The sequence below is a fragment of the Anopheles maculipalpis genome, chromosome 3RL (genome assembly GCF_943734695.1).
Source record: "Anopheles maculipalpis chromosome 3RL, idAnoMacuDA_375_x, whole genome shotgun sequence".
In the NCBI taxonomy this organism is placed as follows: Eukaryota; Metazoa; Arthropoda; class Insecta; order Diptera; family Culicidae; genus Anopheles; species Anopheles maculipalpis.
Window position 1 is genome coordinate 90,093,957 of NC_064872.1, and position 27,704 is coordinate 90,121,660.

Sequence of the window (27,704 nt, forward strand, 5' to 3'; positions counted from 1 at the left end):
CACACATTCCAAAATGTTCACACCGAAATCGAACCAAACAGAAACTCGAACAGACAGAAGCTATACGTCACACAATCACAGCAGGAACTTTGTCTTCAACGCATGATGCAGTAGTAAATGCACTCAGGACGATCTTTTTTTTTTTAACCGATGGCCGATTGACCGACCGGTAGGAATCATATCCAGGAAAACCAAAAGCAGTATACAAATCATTTATACAACAGACAGACACGAACGGCACCATGCAAGCGAAACGAATAAGGAACAAAATGTAAAAGTAAGATAGATAGGGAAGGGGTTTGGATGAAGGTGAATTTTAGGATTTTACAATTGAGACACCAACTACTACCTAAAAGAGTGCCTAAATTTAATCACTTTCGAAAAATCTTTGTCAACCCTTATACCTGGAACACACTTTTTTACATAGAGAAGGTATAGAAAAACTCGAACCACGTTCACAACATATCGGCTGAAAAAACATAGTAGAAGAGCGAGAGAAGGAAGATAAGCTTATTTTTTTCCGTGTCCTGATTTTTCTGTGTGGAAAAATTGGATGAAATCCTGACAAAGTTGCACGATAATGGTAAGCTTTAGTAGATGAGTTTTCGACGGCAGGAAAGTGTTTTTTTTTTGTGTATGCTTTCGAGCATCCCCTTATCGGTTAGGCAGAAGAAGCAAAGACACAGTAACGCGTATTAAACATGCACAATTGATTCCCTCCAAGGTTTTGTGTGAGAAAGATAGCTCTTGTAGGAAATAGGAAAATGAGAATTGATCCTGTAACTTCTTTCCCCTCTCCGGAAGAGAGATACGTCTCTACGTTCGATACAAACAAAACAAATCCGTTTCGTTTGGAGTTTAGTGGTAAGACTTTTTTTTAATTCGAATCGAAATAATGCGTGCGAATGCAACTGAGATAAAGCAAGAGGCGAGGCGTGGAATGAAAGTTGGAGTGCGAATTTTCTCCACTGGGCTGGTCTTTAATCTCGTGTAAATCTTGAACATTCCCTCAAATATCCAATATTTCTACCGTAGTTCACAGCAAACAGCATTAATTCTACGTGGCCCTTTCCATACGGGCCTCATACATTAGCAAAAACAAAAAAGAACCAAGCGATAGTGTGCTATACAATACATTTTCTAGCGTGTTTTTCTTTTCTTTGTTCGGTGTAAGTGTGTGCAGGAAAATAAACACAAGCATAGGCCTGAAAAGTAGCGCGTAAAGTGGTGCGCAAAGCGCTAAAAAGACAAACGCTTAAGCAATTTTGATTTAGTTGCGCTTTCCACGTGGAAGTAATGGAAGTATTTTGGTAGCAGCATTTTTAGCATCATTTTTCTTTTATAACAGTATTGAAGAAAAAATCTTCACGTGGTGCGTTAAGGAAGGAAGGACGGAAAGCGAGCGCGCTAGGCATACCAGATACGTGTGTAATATGTGGGTACAGCTATTAGAGAGAGAGAGAGAGAGAGAGAGAGAGAGAGAGAGAGAGAGAGCGCCCGAGTGGGCAAGAAATGATGTAATAATGAATGTAATGCACGTCCTGCAAAACGATAAACGAAGGAAACAAATAAAAGCGTTTTAAGTTAGATTTTAATAAAAAAAAATCACAAGTTTTTAAACTAATTGATACTTGGAGAAAGAAATGATGATGTATTGGCAGTTGGGAGCGAAAATAATTTAAATTTCGCTTAGCAAAGACACAAACACTGTTCGAATGCTGTCGAGCAAGTTTTAAGCTTTGGTGCACGAACGGTAGATGTCGCTTTCAGCATTGTGACGATTGGTGGAATAATATTTTTTTGGAATGGTTGTCGCTCGGAACGCTACATTAACCCCCTTGGTAGTGGCAGATTTTTTCCTTTCGGAGTGGAAATTCACATTTACCTGCTTTGGTTTTTCCGCAATTACTGGGCGGAAAGTGAAGGGATCGTGTTGGAGTATTTGCAAGAGAGGTGGACGGCCCTAAGACGCATCGAACGGCAAGCATATTTTCATTTCGATCGGACCAGAAATGAGCGAGTTAATTTTCCACGGGAGTGCAGTTGTTTTCCACAATAAATGGGCGAGAGGTGGAGGGATCGGGCTGGGATGTTCCGCAAAAACATGCGCGGCCTCAAGACGCATCCAACGGTATGCTGGGCGCCAGAATCGAGCCAGAAATGAACGAGTTATCTTTGATTTTCCACGGGAATGCTGTTGTTTCCTGAATACGAATACCAGCCCAATCTTTCCACTCCCTTGCCCGCGTTTTTTTTTTATTGCGGAAAAACTGCATTCCCGTGGAAAATCAAAATTACCTCGGTTACTCCTGGTCCAATTCTGGCGTCCAGCATACCGTTGGATGCGTTTTGAGGTCCCGCATGTAATTAAAGATTACCCCAGTCCGATCCCTCCACTCGCCACCCAGTTTTTAACAGAAAACAACAGCATTCCCGTGGAAAATCAAAGATAACTCGCTCATCCCTGGTCCGATCCTGGCGTCTGGTATACCGTCGGAAGGTGTTGAGGACGTGCATCTTTTTGCCGCCCCAACCCGATCCCTCCTCCCTCTGCGGAAAAACCAAAGCATTCCCGTGGAAAAACAGACTTAACCCGCTCATTTTTAGTCCGGTCCTGGCGTCCGGCATACCGTTGGTTGCGTCTTGAGGCCGTACATATTTTTCGCACAACTCCTCCAGTTTTGGTTCGGTTCTGGCGTCCGGTATACCGGACGCCGTCGTGGAAAGAGATGCGTCGCCAGATTATTAGAACAAATCACAAAATTTTAAAAATAGGTCAGGGAGAGGAACTAGAGAGAGATAACGCACGAAGACGAGCACAGAAGAAAGATAGGGAAATGGTGAACAAATAACAAATGAAAAATAATTAAATCAACAATCATTCGCACCAACTGAAGATATCCTGGATGCAATGATGTGAGGAAGGAGCATCAATGGCGTTAAGGAGAAGGGAGGTAATACGGTTTGCTTGACCATGTGTGCGATAAGATGTGTGCGAAAGTCCTCTGAATCCGCTCCCCCATTGCTGTAGCTAATAAGCACTCAAATAATTCAATTACTTGTTACGTGAGATCAAATTTTGCTGCCGGTTTTGCAGCAACTGTAAGTAACAGGAGAGCATCCATTCATGGAGGTATATGGTATATGCTTGTAATTAAATTTTAAAATTGTACCCCTAAATATATGCAATACACCAATTTAGAGCTTTCCAAAAATGTGCTATAATTAAACTTGTTGCGCCCACTAATATGCAATCCGCTTTTCATCTATAAGATAGCTTTAGCAAGGTTTAGCGTTGGATTTAACAATCTCTAAACTTTTTGTTAAATTCCAATGAAAACTAGATCGAAATATTTTTCCAGGAAGGAGAAAATAATTTAGTAGCTAAACGAAATGCAAATTGGAACGAATAATTTGTTTCTTGCTTTTTTTTGACAAGGAATCTAAATTTGGAATGAAAATTTTATTTAGTTTTTCATTGATAGTAATAAAAGTAATCTCAGGACTAAAGGGGTTCGCTAGCCAGCGAATCTCCTCTGTCCGGCGAAGCTTCGGTGGTCGGTGAGTCTCCTCCACTAGCTTATCATGCAAAATGCATACAGCCAGGCTGATTGCACGCGGTAACGCGAAACGCTAAAAAGCGCATAAATGGGTACAAACGACCACAAATAGGAGATACTATCAAAGGAAGCGCGCACTGCGAGAAAAGTGTTCGTTGCCTCTTGGTTCAAAAATAAATGTAGCCGAGAGAATGCACAACATCCCGGTGCACGAAGCTAAAAATTGAAGAGAGCGAGAGTTCGGGGCTAAAAAATCGGCCAAAACAAATGACAGTACACACCGCACGGGGTAGGCACTGAGCGCAGCAAATTCAGAGCTCGCAGACGAAAAGCATCAGCCCGCGTGGCCGCATCAAGCAGTCAAACCGACGACGACGACAAAAGAACGAAATCAAGCGCCGCCGAGACGGGGAAACTAGCGCCGTTTTTCTTTTTGCAAATCAATGTGTACGAGACGTGTGTGTGTGTGTAAGTGTGTGCGCGTTTGATAAAGTGTGTGTGTGTCTGTAGATTGAAAGGCAGAAGCGATGGAGCAATAGGGAAATTAAAGCAACGACAACAAAAAGAATAGAATTACACTTTTGGCATCGGTATTTTGGCATTCGAATGAAAACGAAACGCACACCCTTCCTCGCACACACAAACACATCAACAGGTGCCGTGGAAAATCCTGTGTACAGAGAAAGTATTTCGTTGCTCTATCGAAGTAGCCTCCGCAAGCAGAAGGGAGCGCGTAATTTAAAATTTATACTAACTGTCAGTTTGAATTGACAGTTGCGCGTGGTTCGAGACCGGGCTCGTGTGCATCCTTCGGGTCAATGACAGTTGTGTTCGTTCTCGGGCAGTGGAGTCCTTTCTCGACACGATCCTTATCCGTACGCACACACCCACACACACACCTCCCCGCGCCCACTCACCCTTCTTAACGCCTCTATTGCTGAGTGTGGCTAGCGGTACCCCACAGCCTTTTGAACGCGTGCGCACCCGCTTCCTCGCACTCGCTCTCGCTCTGACCTGGTAGAATTTTTCAACCCTCCTAACCAGAGGGCCATCCTAACATATCTAGCAGGCCAGGCCAAGCCAGCATCATCGGCCATCGCGCTTTTTCTCGTCGTCGGTTATTGATTAGTGAGTTGAGCCCGTGAGCAGACTTTTCCGTGTGTATCTGGCGTTCAAGATCCGTTCCTGTCGGTTTGGTATTCTCGGTTTGGATGTTCACAACAATTTTGGGTGTGTACGTTCCGTAGAGTTGTAGGTAATCAGCACAGTCAAACCTGAAAGTTAAATCCAGGCTCATCCTGCAGCATCCTTTTCGCTCCGAAACAAAGAGAAATTCTGTGTATTTGAGTGTGTGTGTGTGTATGTGTGTTTTGTTTTAACGAAAGCTTCTTATTCCTTTCCACGAATCTCAATCCGTGCGGTAGCAGTGAAAATAAGCTATAAAGTTTATCGAAACGAAAGCAAAGAAAAGCAAAGCAATAATAGCATTGAATGAGTGAAAAGTTGCAGCACAAAAACGTACGGTGAAAATATTGTGAAAAGATCACAGTGATAGGGTCGGAAGCCGAAACCGTGTAAAGCCTCCCACCCCACGTAGAAGTTCAGTTTCTCGTGATACCCGTGTACCCCGGAACAGCCGTCAAAATTACGCAGAACACGCAAAAAATGTCCTCGCTGGTGCTGAGGAGCCTCTCGATACTGCTCGGGCTGTTCTTCATATTCATCGGCATTATGAAGATTTCGCCACACCTCAGCAAGGACCTGCATCGAGATTTGGTAGGTGATTCTCATGTCATCAGGGGATCAACAGTAGTAGTAGTAGAAGATGTAGTTGAATGTATATTTGAGTGAGGAAGAAAAGCAGAAGAGTCCAAAATTAATAATGCATCCATCTGCACTGGAGTGGAAAAATGAAAATAGATCAATGTGAGACTGAGTCTTCCAAGAAAGACAGCACTTACCGAAGTCGATAACTATAATTTGGACAAAGGAAAGAAGATTCCAAAGTTCTCGGGGACTTCTCCTGATTCTCACTTCCATTCATCCAACATCCATCGGATGTTATTTAGACCTGTCAAATCATCCGATGCGCTTATCTTTAAGCCGCTTTTAAAATACACCGACACGTTTCGAAGGTGTGTGTAGCTGTAGTAGCTCACAGAATTAATGAAAATGCATTTGCACAACCTGCTAGCATCCTCTCAAACACTCGACGAGAGCGTGCACGATTGCGATACTGCGGCCTGCTTGATTTGTGTCTTTTTTGCTTTGTTCATTCACAATCTCCACTATTCTAGCAATTGCAAGCATTTGCCGAGAATTTTCCTTTTGATACTAAAAATTAGCAAAATTTTTAATTCTCTTGTTGGCTACGACTATGAATTATCTCATTAAACACCACGTTAGATGCTCACAAACAGAATAAAAACACATCGGCCTCTCCGATGGGCAACATCAACCCTCTTGCACGCCGTAAAGCCCCCCGAGATGGGGTGGAACACTTATTAAAATAGCAATCGGGGCAAATTTTGCTACATTTTGTTCTGCTGCTATTGCTGCCTTCTCTACACAGTGTCCTCAGCCTCTAGTGGGGCATCCGCCGTCCCGCAAAGACACAGACTCTTCTCAATCTCTAGCGAAAACAGTTCGGAACCTATTCAAAATGTAGAACACAGCAGCTACTACTCCTCTTCGAATGAAGCACTCCTCTTACGGCAATACCCTACACCCGGAATATCCCTTTCCCTCTCGAGAGTTCGCTTGAGCAAAATTATGTTTTTGTGATTTTATTTTGTACGACAGATCGGGGTTTTTGCTTCCAATTTTTGTGTTATTTTGTTTTCGTGTTTTACCCAATCCCCTCGCACGATCGTGTCAGTGATCTTCTCAGTAAACGTAAACATTTGCCGTGGGGAGAGCATTGAAGGCATAAAATGTCTTCTTTTTGTGAGTGACCGGGCCACACACTTTTCAGAAGTAAATGGTGCACAATACCGCTAGTGTTTCGTAACGTCCGTGCCTTGTTGGCACCCGTTGCACTATGAACTTGCTGTGTGTGGATGGATCGGTTCTGCTTTTGTGCTACCTTTAGGACTATTTGCAAATATTTGCAACCTTTTTTTGCATCATTTTAGTGCATAGGGTAGAGGGGCACAAGAAACACGAGAGGTTGAGTGTTCCTACCTTGAGTGTAGGAAATACAGGACACAGCTTTAGGAAGAATTATTTTGATTTATTTTTTAACCTCTAAGTCAATGGCTATTCTTCTGTCATTGTAACTTAGTATACCTAGTCGATTACATTTTTAGATCATTTGTACTAAAAACACCCGATTACACACACACACGCCCCAACACAATTGTTCAATTAAAATGTCATTTTCTCGACGCAATCGATCGCTCGTTAAATCAAAAACACATTAAGGACACGTGCAGCATGTGCCCTAGCGCCCGCCACAATTCTTGCATCATTCGATTATTCATTAAAGCGCTTGGTTCATATTTTCCCGTCCGGCAACGCCAAACAACGGGCACACTGGCCGCTGCCAAAATCGATCCAATAACCGATAAATTTGGGTGTATAAATATTGCCACCTTCGAATCGAATTGTACATATATACATCCGTGTATGGAAACATGAGCATTTGAAGGCCAAAACAACCGGATGGGTTGTGATCGTGCTCCAACAAATCATTCGTATCGCAAATGGATGATTAATTGCGATGGTAAATTGCTTTCTCTCAGTTTTCCTGAGTTCCACTATTTTTTTTTTTTTGTTTTGTTAAAGAAAAATTAATACTGAGAAGGGCAATGACGTTAGCTGGTTTGAAATGTGATCTTGATATACCGCTTGGAACGGATTCGAAATGCAATCCGAGACGAGTTGACGCATTCGCGATCATGATTGACTTCATGAACGTTTATTTCGATCGATTGGGTGTACTTGATCGTGTACCTGACTATTATCTCTCAGGCAAGTAATATCCTCTCGTCAAAACAGAAACTTGAGCCATATATTATGCAACGGACGAACAACGACCGTCATCAAATCTCAATTCATCCTGGTAGAAAGGCGAGTGGAGGTTGGTATATTTTTTCCTGATAAGACAATAGTCGCCATCATTGGAAATAGAATTGTTTGGCGGAACGGTCATAGATCTTCCTTTGCCAGAATTAAGATCCCAAACAAGTGACCGATTCATTACCGCATCGATTCACGGGTACCACTATCATAAATCGAGATAGGTTGGAAAGGATTGATGCTGCTTTGGATAAACAATTCTCTGTAGTAAGCAACCGACGACGAATGAGTTTCGCAATCATCATACAAACACGCGCGAGATCATCGCAAACAAGCGCCGCCGATCCGGTGAGTTATCGGACGGGATATATCCATCGATCAATCAAAGTAAACAGTGGTCGATGATTGCTAGATCGAGCGAGAAAAAGAGAGAGGGAACCATGGGAGAGAGTCTGACAGCTCAAAGACGAAGACGCGCGCGGCCATTGCCAAACCGTAATGGCGTGTGGCCATGGGAAAGAACCGCTTGAACTTGAAGAACCACACCGTCACACCGTTGGGTCGTTCCTGGGTCGAAGTATAAATAGGAATAGGACAGAAGTGTGTGCGGTTTGTGATGCTTCATTCTGCTATGGTACGTCTCTTTTTCTTGTGGTTTCTCATTTTTAGTTGCATGCATGCGTCTCTTGTTGATGATTGTTCGTCAATTTTGTCACTGCCATTGATACCGGAACATCGGTACAATTGAAGGGGTTTTTTTTTAAATTATAAAATCATTCAACAACTCCACACAATGTTAGGGTTGTATCAAAACAAAATAAATGTTGTAAAAATTGAACTCAACTGTGTTTTGGTCAGCTGACAGGCTCTCTTTAAGTAATTTTATTCGTAAAAACCGCAACGTCTTCCCTAACATTGACCCTGACCAGCATGCATTCCGTTGCTCTGCATGCTCAAATTCCTCAGTGGATGACACGATCGCTTTAACACACACCGACGCCACATGCCATTCGTCGGTATAAGTGCCTTCCCGAAATCGAATAACCGAAATCAAATGCAGACATTGCGTGAGTGTGAGCTCAAACTCAACCCCTATAACCCGCGGCAAAGCGCGAAACGTGGCGCGCGAGACGGTTCCACCGAGGCCGACGATGCGCGCGGAACCGGTCGGGTGACAGCTGAGCGGACATGCGGAGGACTGGCGGCAGAGTTCTATTAAAAATAAACGCGACAGTTTCCCTGGATTTTTCGTGCAGCTTCGTGTCTGTGGGTCGGTGTCGTTAGTTAGGTCAATGATTGTCAACCGTTCGGTGATGATTGTGCTGTATATACAGCGGGGAAACAATACTAGTAAAGCGCCCACTGATTAGAGGCTTCAGCATGATTTGCTGCCTGTCACGATGCGGCGCAATTATGTTGCACTGTGTCCCATTTGATACATTTAATGACATTTATGGCTTGTTGACAAAACGGCAATGAGACGACGTTTAGAGTTGATTACTATTCCTACAGTTACGATTCTTCAAAAACTCATATTAAAGAACCGTTCTGGACAGATTAATACACGTCCGGTGACGTATTGTTCTCGTGTATAGAAGCACTCTACTTTCGCACCGAGAAATTGGAGTCTTTTTCTCAAGAATTCATGCACGTCGTTCAGCGATATCTACGTCAACGAGAAGCCGATAATGTGTAGCGTTACTTTTCAACGTCGAACCCATTTTGACGCGTTCCTCGATGTCTTAAGTATTAAGCGTAGACTTGCGTCAATTGTTCCTGTGCTGTGGATAGTGTACCCACACACATCCCATAGCCGTTATGAGATAGAACAGATCACTCGTTTCCTTCCGTTTCCTTGACAACACCGTCGATACGATGTTAGCCGACGAGGGCGGGAAAACTCATCAAACACCAGGCGTCTCCATTGCGGTGGAGCACGTGCGCCCTGCATGTACGATGTGCCGATATTTATTTACATACACCCGTCAAACTGTGGCAGCTTTAGGGCCGGTCTTAAATCATTTCGATATTATTTACGCTCGCGTGTATCGCATCCCATCCTCACGGTATGCTTTTATTTCACTTCACACTAAAGGCAATGAGTAACGCATGATTGACATGTGTGCCGAATTGCTGTTGCTTCACAGTATTAAACTTTCTTCACGTTGCAGATTAAATTGATGCGTAAGGAAAGCGGTACATCTAACTGCAAAAAAATCCCACGAGATATGCCTCTTGATGTCACTTAAAACTTGGTGGAAACTGGTGAGAAAAGACAATCACTATTTATACCCGAGCCCGACCTTCCAAGGCCCATTGCTCGAAAGGGCCAAAAGGGAACGACCTTAGATTAGAGCACGGTGCACCATCTTCGTTCCACGATTGGAAAGGATGTCTTTTTATAAACGCATCATCATCGTCACAACGCGAGCTGCACTTCCTACCAAAATCCAAAATTACCTCACATCGAGTTGCGTTTGATGCAGCTTCTCTGATGTCTGAGGCAGGATGCACAAGGTCGGCTAACCAGTTCGGGGAGATTGGGGGAGATAGGGGAAAATACCCACCCCTGAGAGTAAACATTAACTTCAACCCCATTACCTAAGACACATTTACGATCGTTTGAGGAAAAATGGAAGCCAAACGAAAAAAAAAAACGAACGATCGAGAGAAGAGAGACTTTAGGTGAGCGCAAAATTTGTAGCGCCCTTTTAAAGCATGTGAAGAAGGGGTTGAACAAAGGGAGGGAGAGGTGGGATGTTGTTAGTACCAATTAACGACTACGACCACGTGTTTATGGATGGCTGGCCGGTGGACTGAATAAACTTCGTCTAATTGACCGCTCATTGTTGGGGTTTTGTAAACTGTTTGTGATGGATGATGTGTGTGGAGAGTCCTTATTACTTGTATAATAAGAAAGAATGATCAAATTTTAAATTAAATCCTATACGCTCCTACGAAAATGGTTTGAATTTTATCGCTTTCTATTTAGGTTGTATTGAATTAATTTTGTATTAATCTTAGTCAACGGCACCAGATATTAAACAGGCTAAAAACCCCCGTAACTGTTTTGGAAAATTCCATTTAGACAATTTAATATTTAATCCAAGTCATGACACCAAGCATTGAGCATTCAAAGTTGATTTAACGGAAAATTCTAACAGCAATTTTAGCTCCAAATGAAATGTAATCAATTTGCCCCTAGCATTGCAGGCTGTTGAAGATGTATGAAGTCATAGTTTATTTACATTAAATAATCTCATCTTTTAATCCGCTCGCACCTCTTCCAGTGGATGTTTTGCGGAACTTCCACTTGTCTGTGAATCCATACGAACGCAGCCAACTAACCGATATCTGTATGCTTTTCGTTACAGCGCAAGAACTACGTCAAGTATGCGAAAGTGTTCCCGCTCTCGACACTGCTGGAGTTTAAAATACCCTCAAAATGGTACCGGCGATCGGTCGGCGGACTAGAGGTGCTGTGCGGTCTGGCCATGGTGCTCATACCTAGCCGTAAGTAACTTCCCCGGGGGGAGGGAGAAATTAATGAACTTGCCAAGTGGGACAAGACACAGCTTGAAAAAGGGTTGCTGGCAGTGTGGGGCCACATGGCTTTTTCTGGTGCTGGTTTGAGTCATGCTAATAAGAATAAAACATAATGCTCCAGTAGAATCAGTGGCAGTGGATGCCAACTTCCACTTCAACGGTGTTGTCCATTAATTTGCAGAACTAAAAATAGTTGAGAGTGACTTTAAACATTTAATCTCTCCTTTACTTCTTTTATTTTTTATTGCATCACAACGGCAAGATAAAATAAAAAATGCGGCCAACATAACGCTTCTACTGTTGATGTTCCTGGCCGTCTACTCGCACTACATGGTAAGCGATCCGTTCGAACGGTCCGGCCCGGCGCTCGTCTTCACCTTCATGCTGATCGGGCGGCTAGTGATATGGTATCAGGTATGTGAGGTTCGAAGAAAAGGTGAAACTTATCTCGATACTAATGCTCTCGATTCACACACAAACACACAGGCAAGCAGACGGGAAGCGGCCCTAGCAGCTGCTGCACAGCCCACTGCCAATGGACTGAAACAGGAGTAAGGTGGCAATCCTCGTGTATCCTGTCCGGCTACTGATCTCAGTTCCCCCTAGACCGTATAATGGAGAGAAAGAGAGAGTGAGAGCGAGAGAGAGAGAGAGAGAAAATGAAAAAATTCTTCTGTACTGTAAGGCGATAACCCGCGCGTATATTACACACAAGGGATGTATCGTTTTGTAAGGAGTTTTATAAATCAGCCACCCACAGTAGAGAGAACGGGAAGCTCAACGTAATATGGGAGCGGAAAACGAAACACTAGACACAAGAGAGACATGGAAAACGGTTTCATTCGGTGTTACGAAACGGAAAGGAAAAAAATGGGAAAAACAGATACCCAAACACGGATTGACGGATTTCTTCATTTAAAACGAACTGCAGGACAGAGAGAAAAAAAGAGAGAGAGAGAGAGAGAGAGAGAGAGAGAGAGAGAGAGTCAAAAAGCAAAGAGAAGATTAACAACGAAACAACATATTTAATCGCGATTAATTATTCGTCAACCCCGACAGACCGCTCACGTACTCTAGTCGGAAGTGTAGAATATTTTCTTTCTTTTCTTTGTTTTGGGGCCAAACTAAAACTGTACGACAAAAACACATACGAGACCTTTTCTCTAGAAGAGAAAAGGATTTTCTCTTCTTTTTTAAAATTTTTTATCTATTATTATGGTTTATTTCATTGGGAAGGATATATACTCTTCTGTTCTGTCAGTTGGTAGAGACTTATAAACGGTGAGACTCGAGTGACCGGTAAAGAACGAACTAACGCAAATCGCGGTCTCTGCTGTTTTACTTTTTTCTAAATGTGATCACAATAAAACTAAAACAAGGGAAAACACTATTCTCTAGTCAGATTTTGAATAGTTGAACTTCTTTTTAAGAGTATTTTTTTCTTTATTATTTAAAGTTTTTTTTTCATTTTGGCTCAATATCATATTGGTTTGTTCGTATTTGAGTCTACAAGGAGGGTGATGATTATCGAACTTTTCTAAAACCAAAAAAAACACTTCCTCGTGTTTTTTTTTCGCACAACGCTAGTTTTAAAAGATAAAGCACACAAACCACACGCACAGGGGAAGAGCACACGGCACATCCATTCAATCATACAGACACACGCGTGTACTAGTTCTGGCCAGCGTAAGGAGGATTGATCTCTTCATTCATTCTTCATTTGTTACTTGCTGTAGAGTGGCCCATACGACAAAACAGAAAATGCAATTTACACAACTTAACAAAGAAGATGAGAGAGAGGGAGGAAAAAAACGAACATTACACATTACCACTACTTCCGCAGAGTGTCAAACGATCAGATATATGTCCTCAAAAAAAATGGAGGAGACGAAGATGGTGTAAGTGCAAAATGTAATACCCAAACACGACGCCGGTTGGGCGAGTTAAAATAAGAAAAAAAAGCGTAAAACAAGCACAAGAAACAAATGATAAGAAAATAAAAGGGAGAAATAATACTTTAAACAACAAACAAACAGTTTACGACCAGAAACAATCATTTGTTAAGTTGTACGTATTTTATTCGGAACGTTTTTCACAAGGAATATTACTAGTGTGACTTATGAAAACCGGATCCTGTCATTATTAAAACATTTGCGACATTCGGTGCAAAACTATTGCAAAAACTAGAGGATGGCCTATTACCATCATACGAGTTTTTTTCTTTGTAAAATGGATTCACACATTATATACTACACATACTAAGGTGTGAGTTATCTGTGTGTGTGTGTGTGCGTGTGTGTGTAATTTAACGATCGCTTTGAAAGACGCATATCTTTTTAACTGTATATAAATGTGTTCTTCTTTTGTATCATTATACTGGGAACTATGCAGTGGGCAGGACTGCTTCGGAAGCAGCACCACCTTACGGCTGCCAAGAAATTATAAGCATTAAAAAAAAGAAGAAACGAAGGGCTTTTGCGTTTAACAACGATCTCACCTAGAATTTGGCGTATCTTTTGCCAGCGATTTGCAAAAGAACGATTTTTGGTGAGCTTCTACTACGGTGAAATGATAATTGGACCCTTTTCCGTGCACAAACGATCCACAATGTCGCCACCGTTCTCTTTGTTTTCTTCCACACTTTCTTCAAGCATTTGCACGGAATTGATCTAAAAAAAAAAGTTTAAGTTATTACATCTTCGTATTTTCTGTTTTTGGGAATATTGAGTGAATTTTGAGTGAATACCTTTGAAGCAATGTTGGAAATCTGCAGCTCTTTAAAATGTTGCCTATCTTCGTCCAGATTCGTCGTACTTGACCGTTGCATCAATGGGGTCGAGTTTCTTATTTCGTGCACTTTCACTGTATCACTTCTATCAAGCGGATGCATCTCTTCCATGTCCTGTGTAGATAGAACCGTAAAACGGAGTAATTTAAGTCACACATTTTCGCCCCACTGACAAACTACTGCTCTTACCTCACAAATTGTTGTAGAAAGATCTAATTCCACCATACCGCGTTCGCGCCAAAAACGTCTAAGTATGCGCTCATCGGGCGAAGCCATGGCAATTTCCCGCGGGTAATTAACCTTCTTGCGGATCGGTGTTTTACCCGTCGGTTGGTAGAAAGTTAGATCGTTCGCATGGAATCGTTCGAACTCGCACTGAAGTTCGTGCAGCTGTTCGTCCTTCGTTCGCCGTTCGTATGATTCTATCGTTTGTCCGATGCGTTGCGTATGATCACTGGAAGTGCTGCCATACTGTTGTCTTACATGTTGCTGTGCTTGTAAGCCACCCACCACAAGGCCAATACCTTCCTCCTGGGCATGTCCGTACCGATCATTTTGTGCTTCAAAGCTTTGGGTGAATTCATGCAGCTTAGCTTGTGTTTCTTCCTGCGCGGCTGACAGTCGAGCACGCTGTTCCTCAAGTGCATTGACGATCGTTTGACTATTTGCATCGACAATCGAAAGGTCCACAGCTGCAAGCTCTTGCTTTACCGCAGATTGGTGTTGTTGTACCAATGCATCACATTCCGCCACATGCCGGTCCCTTTCCATGGTGGATTCTTGTACCGTTTTCGTCTTTTCTTCAATCGATCCACGAATCGCCTGCAATTGTCCGGCAGCTTGCCTTCCTTGGTTGATCAACTCGTCCGAAACTCCAACCACGATCTGTGTAAGCTGTGATTGCTGACGCTTGGATGCGGTCATTTGCTGCATAAGTCGCTGCACTCCATTCACTTGCTGTTCCAATAACGACTTTAAGTTTTGCTCAAATTCTTTCGCCGCTTCCAGCTCTTTTTGTTGCTCGTCGTTCGATTGTTTCACATAATCCTGCAGACGTGTGTGATGGCTTTCGAAGGTGGCCGTTATCGCTTCGAGATCGGCCAGCTGCCCGGTAAATGTTTGACAAAATTCGGCACATTTCGTGTCACGCGTTTGGCCGTGCACGATCATACGATCGAACTGTTTGCGCGTCTGCTCGAGCTGCGTGTCCAGGGTGCGCTGGATGCCGAGCATTAGCTTTTCTATCGTACCGGTAAACGATTGCATCAGCACGCCACGGGATTGTTCTATTTGGGCAAGAAAGCGAACAATGTCATCTCGCCCTACGTTCATGTTTTCCTCCAGTGTCGCTTTGAATGCTTCTACGAGTGTAGCGTTCTGTTGCAGCAGGTTTTGGTTCATGGTTTCTAGCGCCGTAAGCTGTGCCTTGGTTTCGTTGTGCAATTGTTCTTGCTGCTGGCTGTAGCTTTCTGATTTTTTTGAGAAAATAAATCACATTTTAAAAGGATTGTCACCAAGCAATTAGGGAACTCATTCTCTTCTTCTTACCCCATCCAACGTTCATGGTCACTGTTAGCCGATTGCATTCCTCTGCCATTTTGCCCACATCATCCTGTATTGTACGAATGCGATCACGCACGCGATCGACAAACTGCTCCGAAGCGCTTTTGTTTTTATTATCAATCTCCCGACGACGCTCAACTGTATCCTACAATTGTTTGATGAATTATTACCAAATCCTTACTTGCATTATTACCAAAAGCATACTTACATGCAAACCGTTCGTATCTTCCGTCACTGTTTCTACCACGCTGATCAACTCCTTCGCCTGCCCGGTAAGCATTTCTTCCGTTCGCAAATGGTGCTGCAATATCACTTTCTTCTCCACGTATCTTCGCTTGGTTTTCGAAAGACTGCGCTTCGTGTTCGATAGCTCGGTACGTGTTTGTCCCAAATCGTTCGCTGTACGGCGTAGCTCTTCCTCGCGTTCGGCCAAACTACAAGCTACCTCCTTGAAGATTGATTCCTTCTTCGCCAGATCCTCCTTGAGCGCCTTGATTAGGGCCGATTTATCGTTCAACTCTTTTGTGGCCGCTTCCGATTTGTAAACCATCTCGTTGTACGTATCCTCAGCCAGGTAGATACCGTTCTTGTCCCGTGCTGCCATTAGATCGCGCTTCAGCCGATCGATCTCCTCCGTGTACTCCTTAATGACCGTCTTTTTCGACAATTTCTGGTTCGCTTCCGGTTTGTTTTGAATGTTTTTAGCACGATGCGCGTACTCTAGTGTGCTAAGTGTTTCTTCAAAATCTTTGTTACCGGGTGATACGGTTGCAATGATCGATGTTTTTGTACGCCCGCCGAGTGATTCCTGCAGCAAGCGCGTAAGCTTCGACTCACGGTACGGGATGTGAGGCGTTTTCTCTACCAGTGCCGTTATTACGCGACCGAGTGTCAGCAGCGATTGGTTAATGTTTACCGATTCGCGCGTCCGTATACCTTTCTCGTTGCCCGCTTTCGAGATGTTCTCACTGCCGGCCAAATCGACAAGATTCAGTTTACCAATTTTTAACATTTCCTCCCCATCAATACCATTCTCCTTTATGTGCACGATGATCGAGAAGATTGTGTGCGATCGGGACGATTGAGCGTTCATCAGTGTGGAGGCGGTTTTGCGACGTTCCTGACCTTTCGCTAGCAGCTTGTAAACGTCATCCTTACTGTGTACCGGGATCTCCTCGAGACCCTGCACGATCACCGAACCTTTCTTTTGCACATCATCAAAGATCCGTATCTTAACGGTATCGTCCTTTGAAAGAAGATCGCAAAGTTCTTCATTGTACAGCTCGAGGTAAGATATACGCATCGAAAACTCCAACTCCGTCATCCGCAGCTCGTCGAACAGATGATTCACCGCCCGTGGAATGATGCCAATCTGCGTATCATCTTCCCAGGCCGCACTCAGTTCCGGCTCTTCCTCACCGACCATTGTGAAGGTTTTGCCTGTACCGGTTTGGCCGTAAGCGAACACAGTGCAGTTAAATCCCGACAGTACCTCCTCGATGTACGGTGCCACCACTCCCTGGTACACCTCATGCTGTTTCGAGTTCGGTGCAAAGGTACGATCAAAGGTGAACTTTTTGGACGTTCGTGAATCAGTGTAGCTCGACTTTAGGTGCAGCTCACGGGTTGAAACTACCTCCACTACCTCCATCGAACGGATCAGCCGCTCCCGGCTGTTCACTGGTCTAAAACGGGATGAAAATATAGCAACATACAACGCTGGTGGAAAGAAATGCTGGAGTTGCAAGGCTCACTCACCGAACACGAACGTAAACCTGCACATTTTGGTTACATTTCACTGGCTTGTTGGCATTGTTTGAATGATTCCCATTGCTGGCGTCCATGGCCGTAACTTTGCACCGTATCAGCAAACCCGCACCGATACAACTGTAATTGTGTCGTACGCTATTTGCACTTTACTTTCCGAACTGCTCCGTTGCACTCTGATGCAATTGGTGGTGACGATTTTACGAACCGTTCAAGTTTGCGTGATGTTTGGCAAGAAAAAGCGACTACCCTAGCTCGCAATTGTGTCCAATGGCGACCGTTTATCCAAAATATGCGATGGCAGTTTGGTTCAGCGTTTGAAATTTGTGACAGTTGACGTTACACAGTGGATTCGATCGGAGGTCATAACTTGACCAACACCATTTTATTTTGAGTATTTTTTAAATCTTTTATTGCTCAATCGAAATGAAAGTTTGTTTCCAAAAGCATGCAAATTATGAGGATAATTTTGAAAAGCTACACTATTCCAAAAGTATCATTAAAATGCATTTTTGCTGCATCAAAACAATCCCGTATAACAACATTCATTCAACGAAGCACGTGTCAAAAGAGAAGCTTTTAGAACGAAGCTACTGTCACCGTGTACCGTCCATCTTTGCGAGGCACAAATTTCTGGGAAAAGTTGATCCTGTTTTGATGCTACGCAACAGCGACGAGCGAGGCGTGTTGTGGTCAAACCCCCGTCGAAAGCCCTTTTTACGCGCGTACCTGAGCGCCATATCACATTCAGCATGGTGTAAGCATACTGAAAGAGAAAGTGTAGATTCTACGGGTTTGCTGGTGGGTGGTATTCGTGACAAACTTTTCAACCTAGTTCCGCAAAAAACGCATCGACGCGTCCGCACATACTGCCGGAGGAAAAGGCAGGCACGCCAACCACTCCAACATCTTGCTGTGCTGTGCTATCCCCGTTAAAAGCAAGCGACAGCCAACGAAGCGGGGAGCGGGAACCATAATATGCACCCCTACCCAGGTTATCAGTGAACGCGGTAAAAGTGGCGATTGTCAGCGATAATTTGAGTTTTGAGCGCTATTTCCTCCAAAAGATGCAGGTAAGCTGGAATTGCCCCTTAATGACGCAGACGGTGGGTCGTGCTGTGGCGGGTGGTAAATCCGCTAATATGTTTTTACGTTTGTATAACAATATGCCAATGTCTCTCCCTGTCCAGCAAGTAGACGATCCCCCTTATTTGACTGTAGGAACGGAGGTAAGCGCCAAATACAAGGGGGCATTCTGCGAGGCCAAGGTACGCAAGGTCGTGCGAAACATCAAATGCAAGGTTGCGTACAAACAGCAGGGTCTCGGGTCCGGTGTTGTTTCGGACGATCAGATCAAGGGGGCACTCCGGGTCGGTGCGACGGTCGAGGTGAAACATCCGGAGCGAAAGGAGTACGTCGAGGCGACGCTAACCAAAATCCAGGACTGCTCCCAGTACACGGTGGTGTTCGATGACGGTGACATTACGACGCTTCGGCGTAGCGCGCTCTGTCTCAAAAGTGGTCGACATTTTAACGAGAGCGAAACACTCGATCAGCTTCCGCTCACGCATCCGGAACACTTCGGGAATCCAGTCATCGGTGGACGAAGGGGTCGTAGGTAAGTGTGAATGGCGTTGTATGTGGATTGGATTGGTAAGCGAATCCCGATCGAATGTGTCTCGCAGTTACTCGAACCTTTTATCTGATAAATGAGCATATCATCCGTGGAAGGAATTCCTTTGTGTACGATATTGCTTATGCGGTTCGACCGATTGCGACGAGAATGAACTTACTTTAGTTTTGATCAAGGTAGGGTTGATCAAGGTAGAACTTTTGCCAAGTGAAGCGATATTAATTATCTTTTTATTTTTATTTTGTTTATGTTTGTATACTTTGCTTTTTCAAAATATGGTTTGGGCTTTGAGATTTGTTTGTTGATAGTACCGATTTTTAGAACCTTTTTTTGAAATTCCTTTCATCTCTGCACTATTCCAGATCGCGGCATTTGCTCCCGGACGAAAGTTCCGATGAGGAGGACGAACCCACGCATCACTCCCGTTCGAATGCGAGCGATAAAGAGGAAAACATCGGCAAGGTGGTGTGCGTGGAAACGAGCGACAACAAAAAGAAAAATCCGAAAGAAAATTGGTTCCCCGGGCTGGTAGTTGCACCGACCGCCCAGGATACGGTACGGATACGCGTGAAGGACGAATACTTGGTGCGCTCGTTTAAGGACGGCCGGTACTACACCGTGCCCAAGAAGGAAGCGACCGAATTCACCCGCGACAGTGTGAACAAGTCGGAAGCGGCCGCCGTATCGGCAGCGATCGAGTACATGGACAATGATGTGCTTCCTCCGCACTGGGACAGGGAAGCATTGTTCGGCACTTCCGGTAGCTGTAGCGATTCGGACCAGGAGCTCGAAACGGACAGCTCGGACGATGAGCCGACCGAGGAAAAGGATCACTTTGTAGCGCAGCTATACAAGTTTATGGATGATCGGGGAACGCCATTGAATAAAGCGCCATCGATTACGAACCGTGATGTGGATCTGTATCGGTTGTTCCGAGCGGTGCAAAAGCTACACGGGTACAATCGCGTAACGACGCTCAATCAGTGGAAACAGATCGCTTTACGGCTAGGGTTTTCACCTGCCACGGCCAGCATTACGAATCTGGTCAAGCAAGCGTACAAAAAATTTCTGTTCTCGTTCGAAGAGTTCAACCGGAAGCTTGGCTGCACGATGGTACCGCATCCTAAGACGAGTCGGACAAAGGGCCGCAGTTTGGTACGTGCCAGCTCGGTTCAATCGCCGAAACTGACGGAAAAGGAAAAGCTTCTAACGGCAAAGGAGAAAGCAGCGTCGGCCGCAGCAGCAGATGCATCTGCAAAAGCAAGTAGTTCGGCTGCTGCTGCTGCTGCTGCTGCTTCGACAGCCACGGAAGCATCCAATTCAGCGGTAGAAGAATCGGGCAATACGAGTGAATCGAGTGCAGCGGAGAGTGCCGTCCTGAGACCGAGCAGTACTAAGCGTAAGGCGGGGGTTGGCGGTAAGGTTAAAGCGCTGGTAGATAAGTTCGAGGAGAAGGAGAAAGAGCGCGAAAAAGAAAAAGTATCCACGGGTAAAGGAGGTGGCGAGAGTAGTGGATCATCCGGAGGTGGCAAAAAGGACGACGCTGGCACATCCTCATCAGCATCAGCAGTGAAGAAGGAAAAGCCAACGCCGGGGAAAGCGAAATCCGTTGAGCCGGTGGTGGTCGAGAAACGGGGTCGTAAGCGAAAGGATGCCGATTCGGTAGATTCGAAAAAGGATGATCGGGAAACGGCAACCGCAAGCAGTAGTGTGGGTAGTGCCGGTAGCACCACCAGCAGCTTGATTAAACCGGAGAAACAACCCTCCTCCAGCAGTAGAAAGGAAGAAAGTGGCGGTCCACCGGGAAGGGAAGGTAACGGAGGTGGTGGTGGGGGTGGTGGTGTTGGAGGAAACGGAACTGGGCCAGGGACGGCAAGTGGGCATAGTGTTCGTAACGTTAGCCCAGCCGTTGGAGCCGGATCCACCGTACCCGATTTTCCGATCGAAGTAGGCGACAAGCTCAAGGTGTACTACGATGAGCAGAAGGTGACGTACGAAGCGAAGGTGATCGAGATCGCGAAACAGGAAGGAAATCTCATCTATCTCGTACACTACACCGGTTGGAACACGAGGTATGAAATGTCGGCTCTATTTGCCTTCTTTTTATGTGCACTTCTCATCTTAATATTACAGGGTCCTGATCCACACAATGGAGCAATAGAATCACTCAGGGGAATAATGCATGCTCGCTGAGGAATATTGAATTGCAAGTTATTGAGCTGCAAGTCTCCTTTAACTGAGTTCAAGATTCCGCTATATGATTGCAAAGTTCCATAAGAAGCTTACAATATTCCATTATCAATTTGGAAAAATTCAACTGCGTGATTCAATAGTTCCATTATAAGGCTCAAATTCCCTGCAACTGAACTGAAATCAGATGCCTCCTGAGCACAGTTTTCTTGATGCTTGGACAAGTCTAAATGAAAGTAAAACAACTTTACTTTAATCTTTACTCTCTCACAGGTACGATGAATGGGTGCGCAAGGAACGTATTGCCGAAAATTTAACCAACAGCAAAACCAAGAAAGGCAAATCGTCCACCAATACACCAACCAGCGGCAGTGGCAAAGGACCGACCCATGGTGGAACACCGGGAGCATCTATTGCGGCCGGGGATAAAACCCCAAAAATCGCTAAACGAAGCCGTGGAAATTCGAAAGGCGAACAAAGCAGCAGTGGCCCGGGTAGCAACTCTACTCCCCGCTCCACAACTCCTAACGTCGGACGGAACAAATCACCCGCCACACCGTCGAACCGAAGACCACTCACACGTGGTGGATCGTCCGCAGCTACCGGATCTTCCCTATCCGCTTCAGCTGCCTCCGCAGGCAGACGAACATCGAACAATACGGACATTTCGTCCTCACTGTCCGTACCGACTGATCCGGATAATACCAGCGACACCGATTCGGACGAACCGATGCTGAAAAAGTGCACCACCAACAGCACCTCGTCGACCACCTCTTCCAACTCGTCGATTTCCATCTCGTCGACGAGCACGAAAGTAAGTACAACAGCCGAGGCCGGTTCGTCGTCCGATGCCGCGGCCATATCGGACGAGTTTTCCAACGGAGCATCCAAGGGTGGTGGTGTTGGCGGTGTTGGTGGTGGTGGTGGTGGTCGTGACTATGATCTCAATCAAGTAATTTCCTACCATACTGCGCTGCATTTAACCGCTCGATCCAGATCTTTACTAACCGGGGGACAAACCTCTTTTTCTCTCTCTCTCTCTCTCTCTCTCTCTCTCTCTCTTTCTTTTTCTATATCCTCCTACCCTTCCCGTTATATCTCTTTCGGTCTCTCTCTCTATCTCTCTCTCTCTCTCTCTCTCTGTCTCCCTATCTCTCTCACTTTTGTATGGTTCCCGCGGCGGGGTTTGCGCTTCGTTCGCGCATCCACATCACATCACATTTTTGGGTACTGCTTTCGTTTCCTATTTCGTTTTGTTGTGTTGATTTAATTCCTTTTCTAATTACACACTCCTCTATCACACATCCACCCGCTGTGTCGATCTTTCGATTTTAGATACGTTCCGAGCTGAAGGGCTTCAAAGAATTGAAATCGCCTGGATCGCCGGCATCAGATACAACGACAACAACAACCACAACGGCCGGTGGTGCAGGAGAAAGCCATTCGACATCGGTCGCCACCATTACGGATGTGCCCAAACATCTTATCCCGAAGCAAGAACCAACAAGCGTGCTCACGAGAAGCAGTTCCATCGAGACGAAAGATTTGCTTTCGGGCAACACACCGCTAGCAATGATCAAGAAGGAACCAACCGGATCCGACGTGATAGTAAAGGAGGAAGAATCGACCGTAACCGAGGAGGACGACGAGCCGGAAAAATCCTCCGAATCGGAAACGCTCAGCGAGGAAGATTCCTCGCAATCTTCCAACAAAGCATATTCCAGCTCACCGATAACGACGATGGTCGATTCCGACACGGCCGAAACACCGCTCGCAGCAGGTCTAGTGCTGAGTCCGAAGATTTTAGCATCACCTCCACCCAGTGTCGAATGTGAAGATACGTCCTCTACCGAACCTTTAATAAGCGTTGCAAACAAAGCCGCCGACGCGAAGGCGTCTCTCGAGAAGGCTTCGGCGTTAAATGCGAATAAGAAAGATCCGAGTGATGCGTCGAGTGTAGAAAAGTCAGCCGACGCATCATCATCAACATCATCGTCGTTGTCGTCGTCGTCGACAGGCGGTAGCAAACCACCGATTAAGACGTACGGCACGGCGGCCACGATCATTGCCAACTCGGAAAAGATGGCATTCTGTACGGTTCGTGATGCGAGCACGGAAAATGATCTGAAATCGCCACTTTCTGTAACGACAGCAACGGCAAAAGATAGTGTGCTGGAATCGCCGCAAAAAACTCCGCTCGGATCTCAAACCGCTGGAACATCTGCTTCGCTTTCGGTACGATCAAAAGCAGGACTATCGGAAGACAAGACTCCACCATCCGCATCGAGCGGTCGTACGGGTACGAGTGCTTTAATAACACCAACCAAAGCCGCATTTGGAACATCTCCATCAGGTCCTTCCGGAAGTAATGTTAAAGATGATATTACCGTGTCACCACAACAACAGGGTGTAATTATCGCTACCGGTTCCAATGTGCGACCAATAAAATCTCCTAAATCATCGCCCTCCACTAACGCAACGGAGTCCTCATCCGGTACAGCATCGGAAGACACTAAACCCAGCACTGCAACAGTCCCTCCCATTGGACCAACAGCAAACATTCTGTCACAAACGGGAAATTCAACAGTTTCCGCTTTCAGTTCGCTACGTGCAGAAAAGAAACAAACGGGAACGGGAATGGCCGGTACGGAGCGAAAGTTTACACTTGGAAGAGAAGGAACTTCGGCCTTTTCTACGCCCGTAAGCTCTCAATCCACACTATCTGTCGCTTCTTCGGCAACTTCCCTAAAGCACGGAAGTTCCGGTTTGTTGGGTGAGAAAAAACACTTTTCCTCCTCGACGCTAACACCGGCCCAGAATAAGCTGCTCAGCAAGGAAGCCCTGTGTATAAAGTCACTGTTCGAGTCTGCCGCCAATGAGAAGATTTCGGACGTGTATGAGTTTGAAGATGAATACGACGATCAGGATACTGCAAGTTCCTCAGGTCCTATGGGAGTGGTCGGTGGTACAGGTGGCAGTGGAACTGTCGGTGGAGGGGCAACCGGTCCACGGAAGCTCGTATCGGATGTCCCACCAGCGGAAGTTGTGAGTTCACTCACTCCTTCTTTGGGCGGGCAGCAGGCAGATGAGAAAAGGAAGAAACCGCTACAACGGAAAACGATGGCTGCTACCGCGGTTGATCCTCTAGACACGTCCAATTACGTATCGGGCGGCTACAGTGGAGCATTAAAACGCGCAAAGAAACCTTCACCAGTTAAAACGGAACCTATGGGAGTGAGTGAGAGCAAACCTCCCAAAGGACCAGGCGCATTACGACGTGAGGCAAAAGAAAAGGAAGAGAAAGATAAGGAACAGAAGCCTCCTTTGGAACTCGATTCCGGGGCGGTAAACGCTTCTGTAGATCAGCCAAAAGAAAAGATTTCTCCCAAAACGACTGCTGCAGTTACTACCTCTGCCCAACCTGGTCTAACGACCGCTTTTGTACAAACGCCAGTGAAGAGTGACTCAACGTTCGATGTGTTACGGAAGTCTCCCAGCTTTAATCTGGTTACTCCGGGACCGTTAGGAGCTAAGGAGGAAGGAACGTTCAAATCGCAGGAAGAACTCGATACGAAACCTACACCACCACCGCTTCCAGCGACGACAACCCCTGGGATTTTCACTCCAGTTATTTCAGCCTCATCTGCTGGAAGTGGTGGTGTAAGCGATCGATCGATTTCTTCCGTGCTTTATCCGCACGGGAAAGGTCCATCCACTTCCGTCCTGCTGGCAAAGGCAGGTGATGAGAGTCAAAAGGAGGAACCAACGTTGGAGAACTGTAAAAAGTACTTTAACGATATGAACTTTGAATTCGACGCGCCGAACGTGAAGAAACCGCCCTCGATTGCCGACAAGGTACTGAAGGCTTTAAGTCAACAGAATCAGCAACAGCAACAGCAAACAATAAAGTCGGAAAAGCCAGACTTCCCGAAGTACATGCCAAGCTCGATGCATCACCATTCGCTCCCGAGCACGCCGAAATCGCTCATGAGCAGTGGTTTACTGTCATCGCCAGCGATGGAAAGTGGCACTCCGATGTCTTTTACGTCCTCGTTACATCCTGCAATAAAATCGGAATCCATTAGCGGTGGTGGTAATAGTTCTTCCACCGTGTCCTACACATCTCCAATGATGGCGGTAAATCATCCGGCGAAACCAGCTTCCTTGGATGGAAACGAATCACTGCACGGAGGAAAGACTCTCGAAGGTATGAAGAAGGAACCGGAAGACTCTCACGTCTCCACCACAAAGTCTTCACCGATCAGCACTGATATAAAAGCGACCAATCCACCGCAGACGACGATAACTACATCTTCAAGCCATAAGATACATTCGCTCGAGCAGATTCCAACATCGCGAAGTAACGATCTAACTGAATCGCTTCGAAAGCTAGATCCTGATCCACGGTTCATCCACGACGATGAGTCCACGGACAGTAACGATTCAGAGCATCGGTTAATCATCGAGGATGCGGAATCGCAAGGCAGCGGTGAACCCGTTACCGGAAGCGCGATGGTGCGCGATGCTCATCCGGTTCTGTCAAACTCCTCCACTATTGCCAGCAGTACAACAGCGGTGATCGTTCACTACGAAAGCAAACAGCCAGCTGCCTCAGTGATATCGGCCAAGAAAGAACTGTTTGAGGAAAAGCCACGATCTGCACCAACCTCCTCTTCCATAACGCTCGAGATGGCCTCGGCAGCGTCGGCAGCAGCTGTTGCCGCGGTTGCAGATAAAGAGAAACTCATCCTAAAGCAAGATCGTCCAGGAACAACGGAGAACTTACCCTCATCCCATGTCAAAGAAGATCCTGCGAAATCATTCTCCGGTGCACCAACAGCGTCTGGGGACAAAAAGACATCAGGCGGTGCCAAGCAGAGCCTGCTTGAGACAATCATACAGATGAACACGGCTAGCCGTGGTATGAGCTCCGAAGAGTACTTGATGGAAGTGCTTAAGGTGCACGAACAACAGCCACAGACGCAACGCACCAGCGCTGAGGCTGACAATCGTAAAGACGGTTCCTCCGCAGCGCAACTGCAACAGGATAACAGTGGCGTTGTCGCTGTGACGGCATCCGTAATAACTACGACCGGATCGAATCCCAACGAATCGTTGGGATCTTCAGTGCAATCTCTCAACCAAGATGATGTCCCATCGCAATCCGTGCACTACCATCAATCACAATCTCCAGCACAAGCACCGAACAATGAATCTTTATCGTTGCTACTGTGCGAGGAAACGATTCCGGGGTCACCGGCACCGAAAGATCAGGACCGATTGCCACCGTCAACGGTCGGGCGGAAAGTATACGCCGAAACACCGCTCGTACCAACATCCGTATCATCCTCCTTTTTACCACCGCAAAACATACAAACTGCTACCGATCTGAAGCCCGTTCCGATGGATCTCGAACCTCCGGTGGTAACGATAACGATCGGTGGTAATACAACAATCAGTAGCACCAGTCAAAGTGGACAGACGACGGCGGTTGCAGGAAGTTCCAACCTTCAACAGCAGCATCAGCACCAGCAGCAACAAAGCTTAAGAAGCAAAATTAGCTCCGGTGGAGGTGAATCGACTGCCGACACACCGAACAGCTCACCGAGGGATTCGGTTAGTCAGGATGAAAGTAAGTGAGACATAGAATAGGCTAATATATACCAACTGGTATACAATCTATCACTACTGCCGCTACTACTACTACTACTACTACTGGCATTCTATTTCCTTTCAGCACACGATCAAGAATCACTCTCACCGATGAAGAAACGCCGACAGCGAAAACCGAGCGAAGAACCAACGCTCAAACGTCGTCGGACGGGCAACACCAGTCTGGGTGGTGGCTATGGATATGGCAACAATGGTTCAAACACTAGTTATGGCCGGAATCAAAGAGGTCTTAACACAAGCAATGGTACGATGAAAAAGCCACTATGAAAGTCCTGGTCTCCAAAGCAACAGTTTTTGAATTGTATTTTCCCTTTCTTCCCATTTTATTGTCCAATTCCAGCAACAGACAGTGAGGACAACTCGGACAATCTAGCGGCATTTCACCGTTCGTCCTCGTTGATCTTTGTCGGAAGCAAAACGGGACGTCCCTGTCAGTACAATTTCCTGGTCAATTTAGGTAAGCCGTGGAACGTGCTTGTGTGTCAGGTAAAATTCGTTATTCATTTAACATATTTCAATACTTTGCAGATCCTTCGCTGAGCAACAATCAGCGGATAGGGATCATAAGGAAAAAGATACAGGACCTGCGCAAAACGTACAACGCGATCAAGGCCGAGCTGGCGAGTATCGATCGGCGGCGCAAGAAGCTACGTCGCCGAGAGCGTGAAAACAAGAAGCAAGCCAAACTGAACAGTGCCAGCGTCGGCAATAACTAACAAGTTGTTGAAATGTGCGCTAGTCGTTTCGGGATTGTTTCGTTTTATTGTTTTCGTTTTTTGTTTGTTTCCGTTTTGTTTGTTTTTAGGCTACTCTACTGTTTTCCTTTCCCTGGGGATGCATTGCATTGCAATAACACACTCATGTACGTACTTTTGGAGGTCAGAAAGAGGGGGGGGGGGAGCACAAGCTGCCAAGGAACCTTTTTTTAACTTGATTTACACTTTTTAGAGGCAATTCATTTTTA

General features: G+C 45.6%; 3 protein-coding genes across 3 annotated transcripts; 2 read left to right on the forward strand and 1 right to left on the reverse strand.

The window, feature by feature from the left end:
- The first annotated feature begins 5,172 nt into the window (after nt 1-5,172).
- On the forward strand, nt 5,173-11,689 carry LOC126563198 (novel acetylcholine receptor chaperone). The gene is made up of 4 exons (XM_050219823.1): nt 5,173-5,336; nt 10,955-11,093; nt 11,389-11,540; nt 11,613-11,689. Exons 1-4 carry the CDS (start codon nt 5,226-5,228, stop codon nt 11,679-11,681), a joined length of 471 nt encoding a protein of 156 aa, XP_050075780.1. The 5' UTR covers nt 5,173-5,225; the 3' UTR covers nt 11,682-11,689.
- Nucleotides 11,690-13,684: 1,995 nt separating this feature from the next.
- On the reverse strand, nt 13,685-17,321 carry LOC126561186 (kinesin-like protein Klp61F). Its single transcript, XM_050217132.1, has 6 exons — nt 17,236-17,321; nt 15,686-17,162; nt 15,463-15,622; nt 14,104-15,383; nt 13,873-14,028; nt 13,685-13,795 (listed from the first exon to the last, which is right to left on the reverse strand). Exons 1-6 carry the CDS (start codon nt 17,319-17,321, stop codon nt 13,685-13,687), a joined length of 3,270 nt encoding a protein of 1,089 aa, XP_050073089.1.
- An 851-nt stretch (nt 17,322-18,172) lies between these two features.
- LOC126563485 (mucin-5AC) lies at nt 18,173-27,456 on the forward strand. The gene is made up of 8 exons (XM_050220130.1): nt 18,173-18,317; nt 18,435-18,862; nt 19,240-20,949; nt 21,341-22,019; nt 22,403-26,699; nt 26,805-26,984; nt 27,081-27,197; nt 27,269-27,456. Exons 1-8 carry the CDS (start codon nt 18,312-18,314, stop codon nt 27,454-27,456), a joined length of 7,605 nt encoding a protein of 2,534 aa, XP_050076087.1. The 5' UTR covers nt 18,173-18,311.
- Nucleotides 27,457-27,704: the final 248 nt, after the last annotated feature.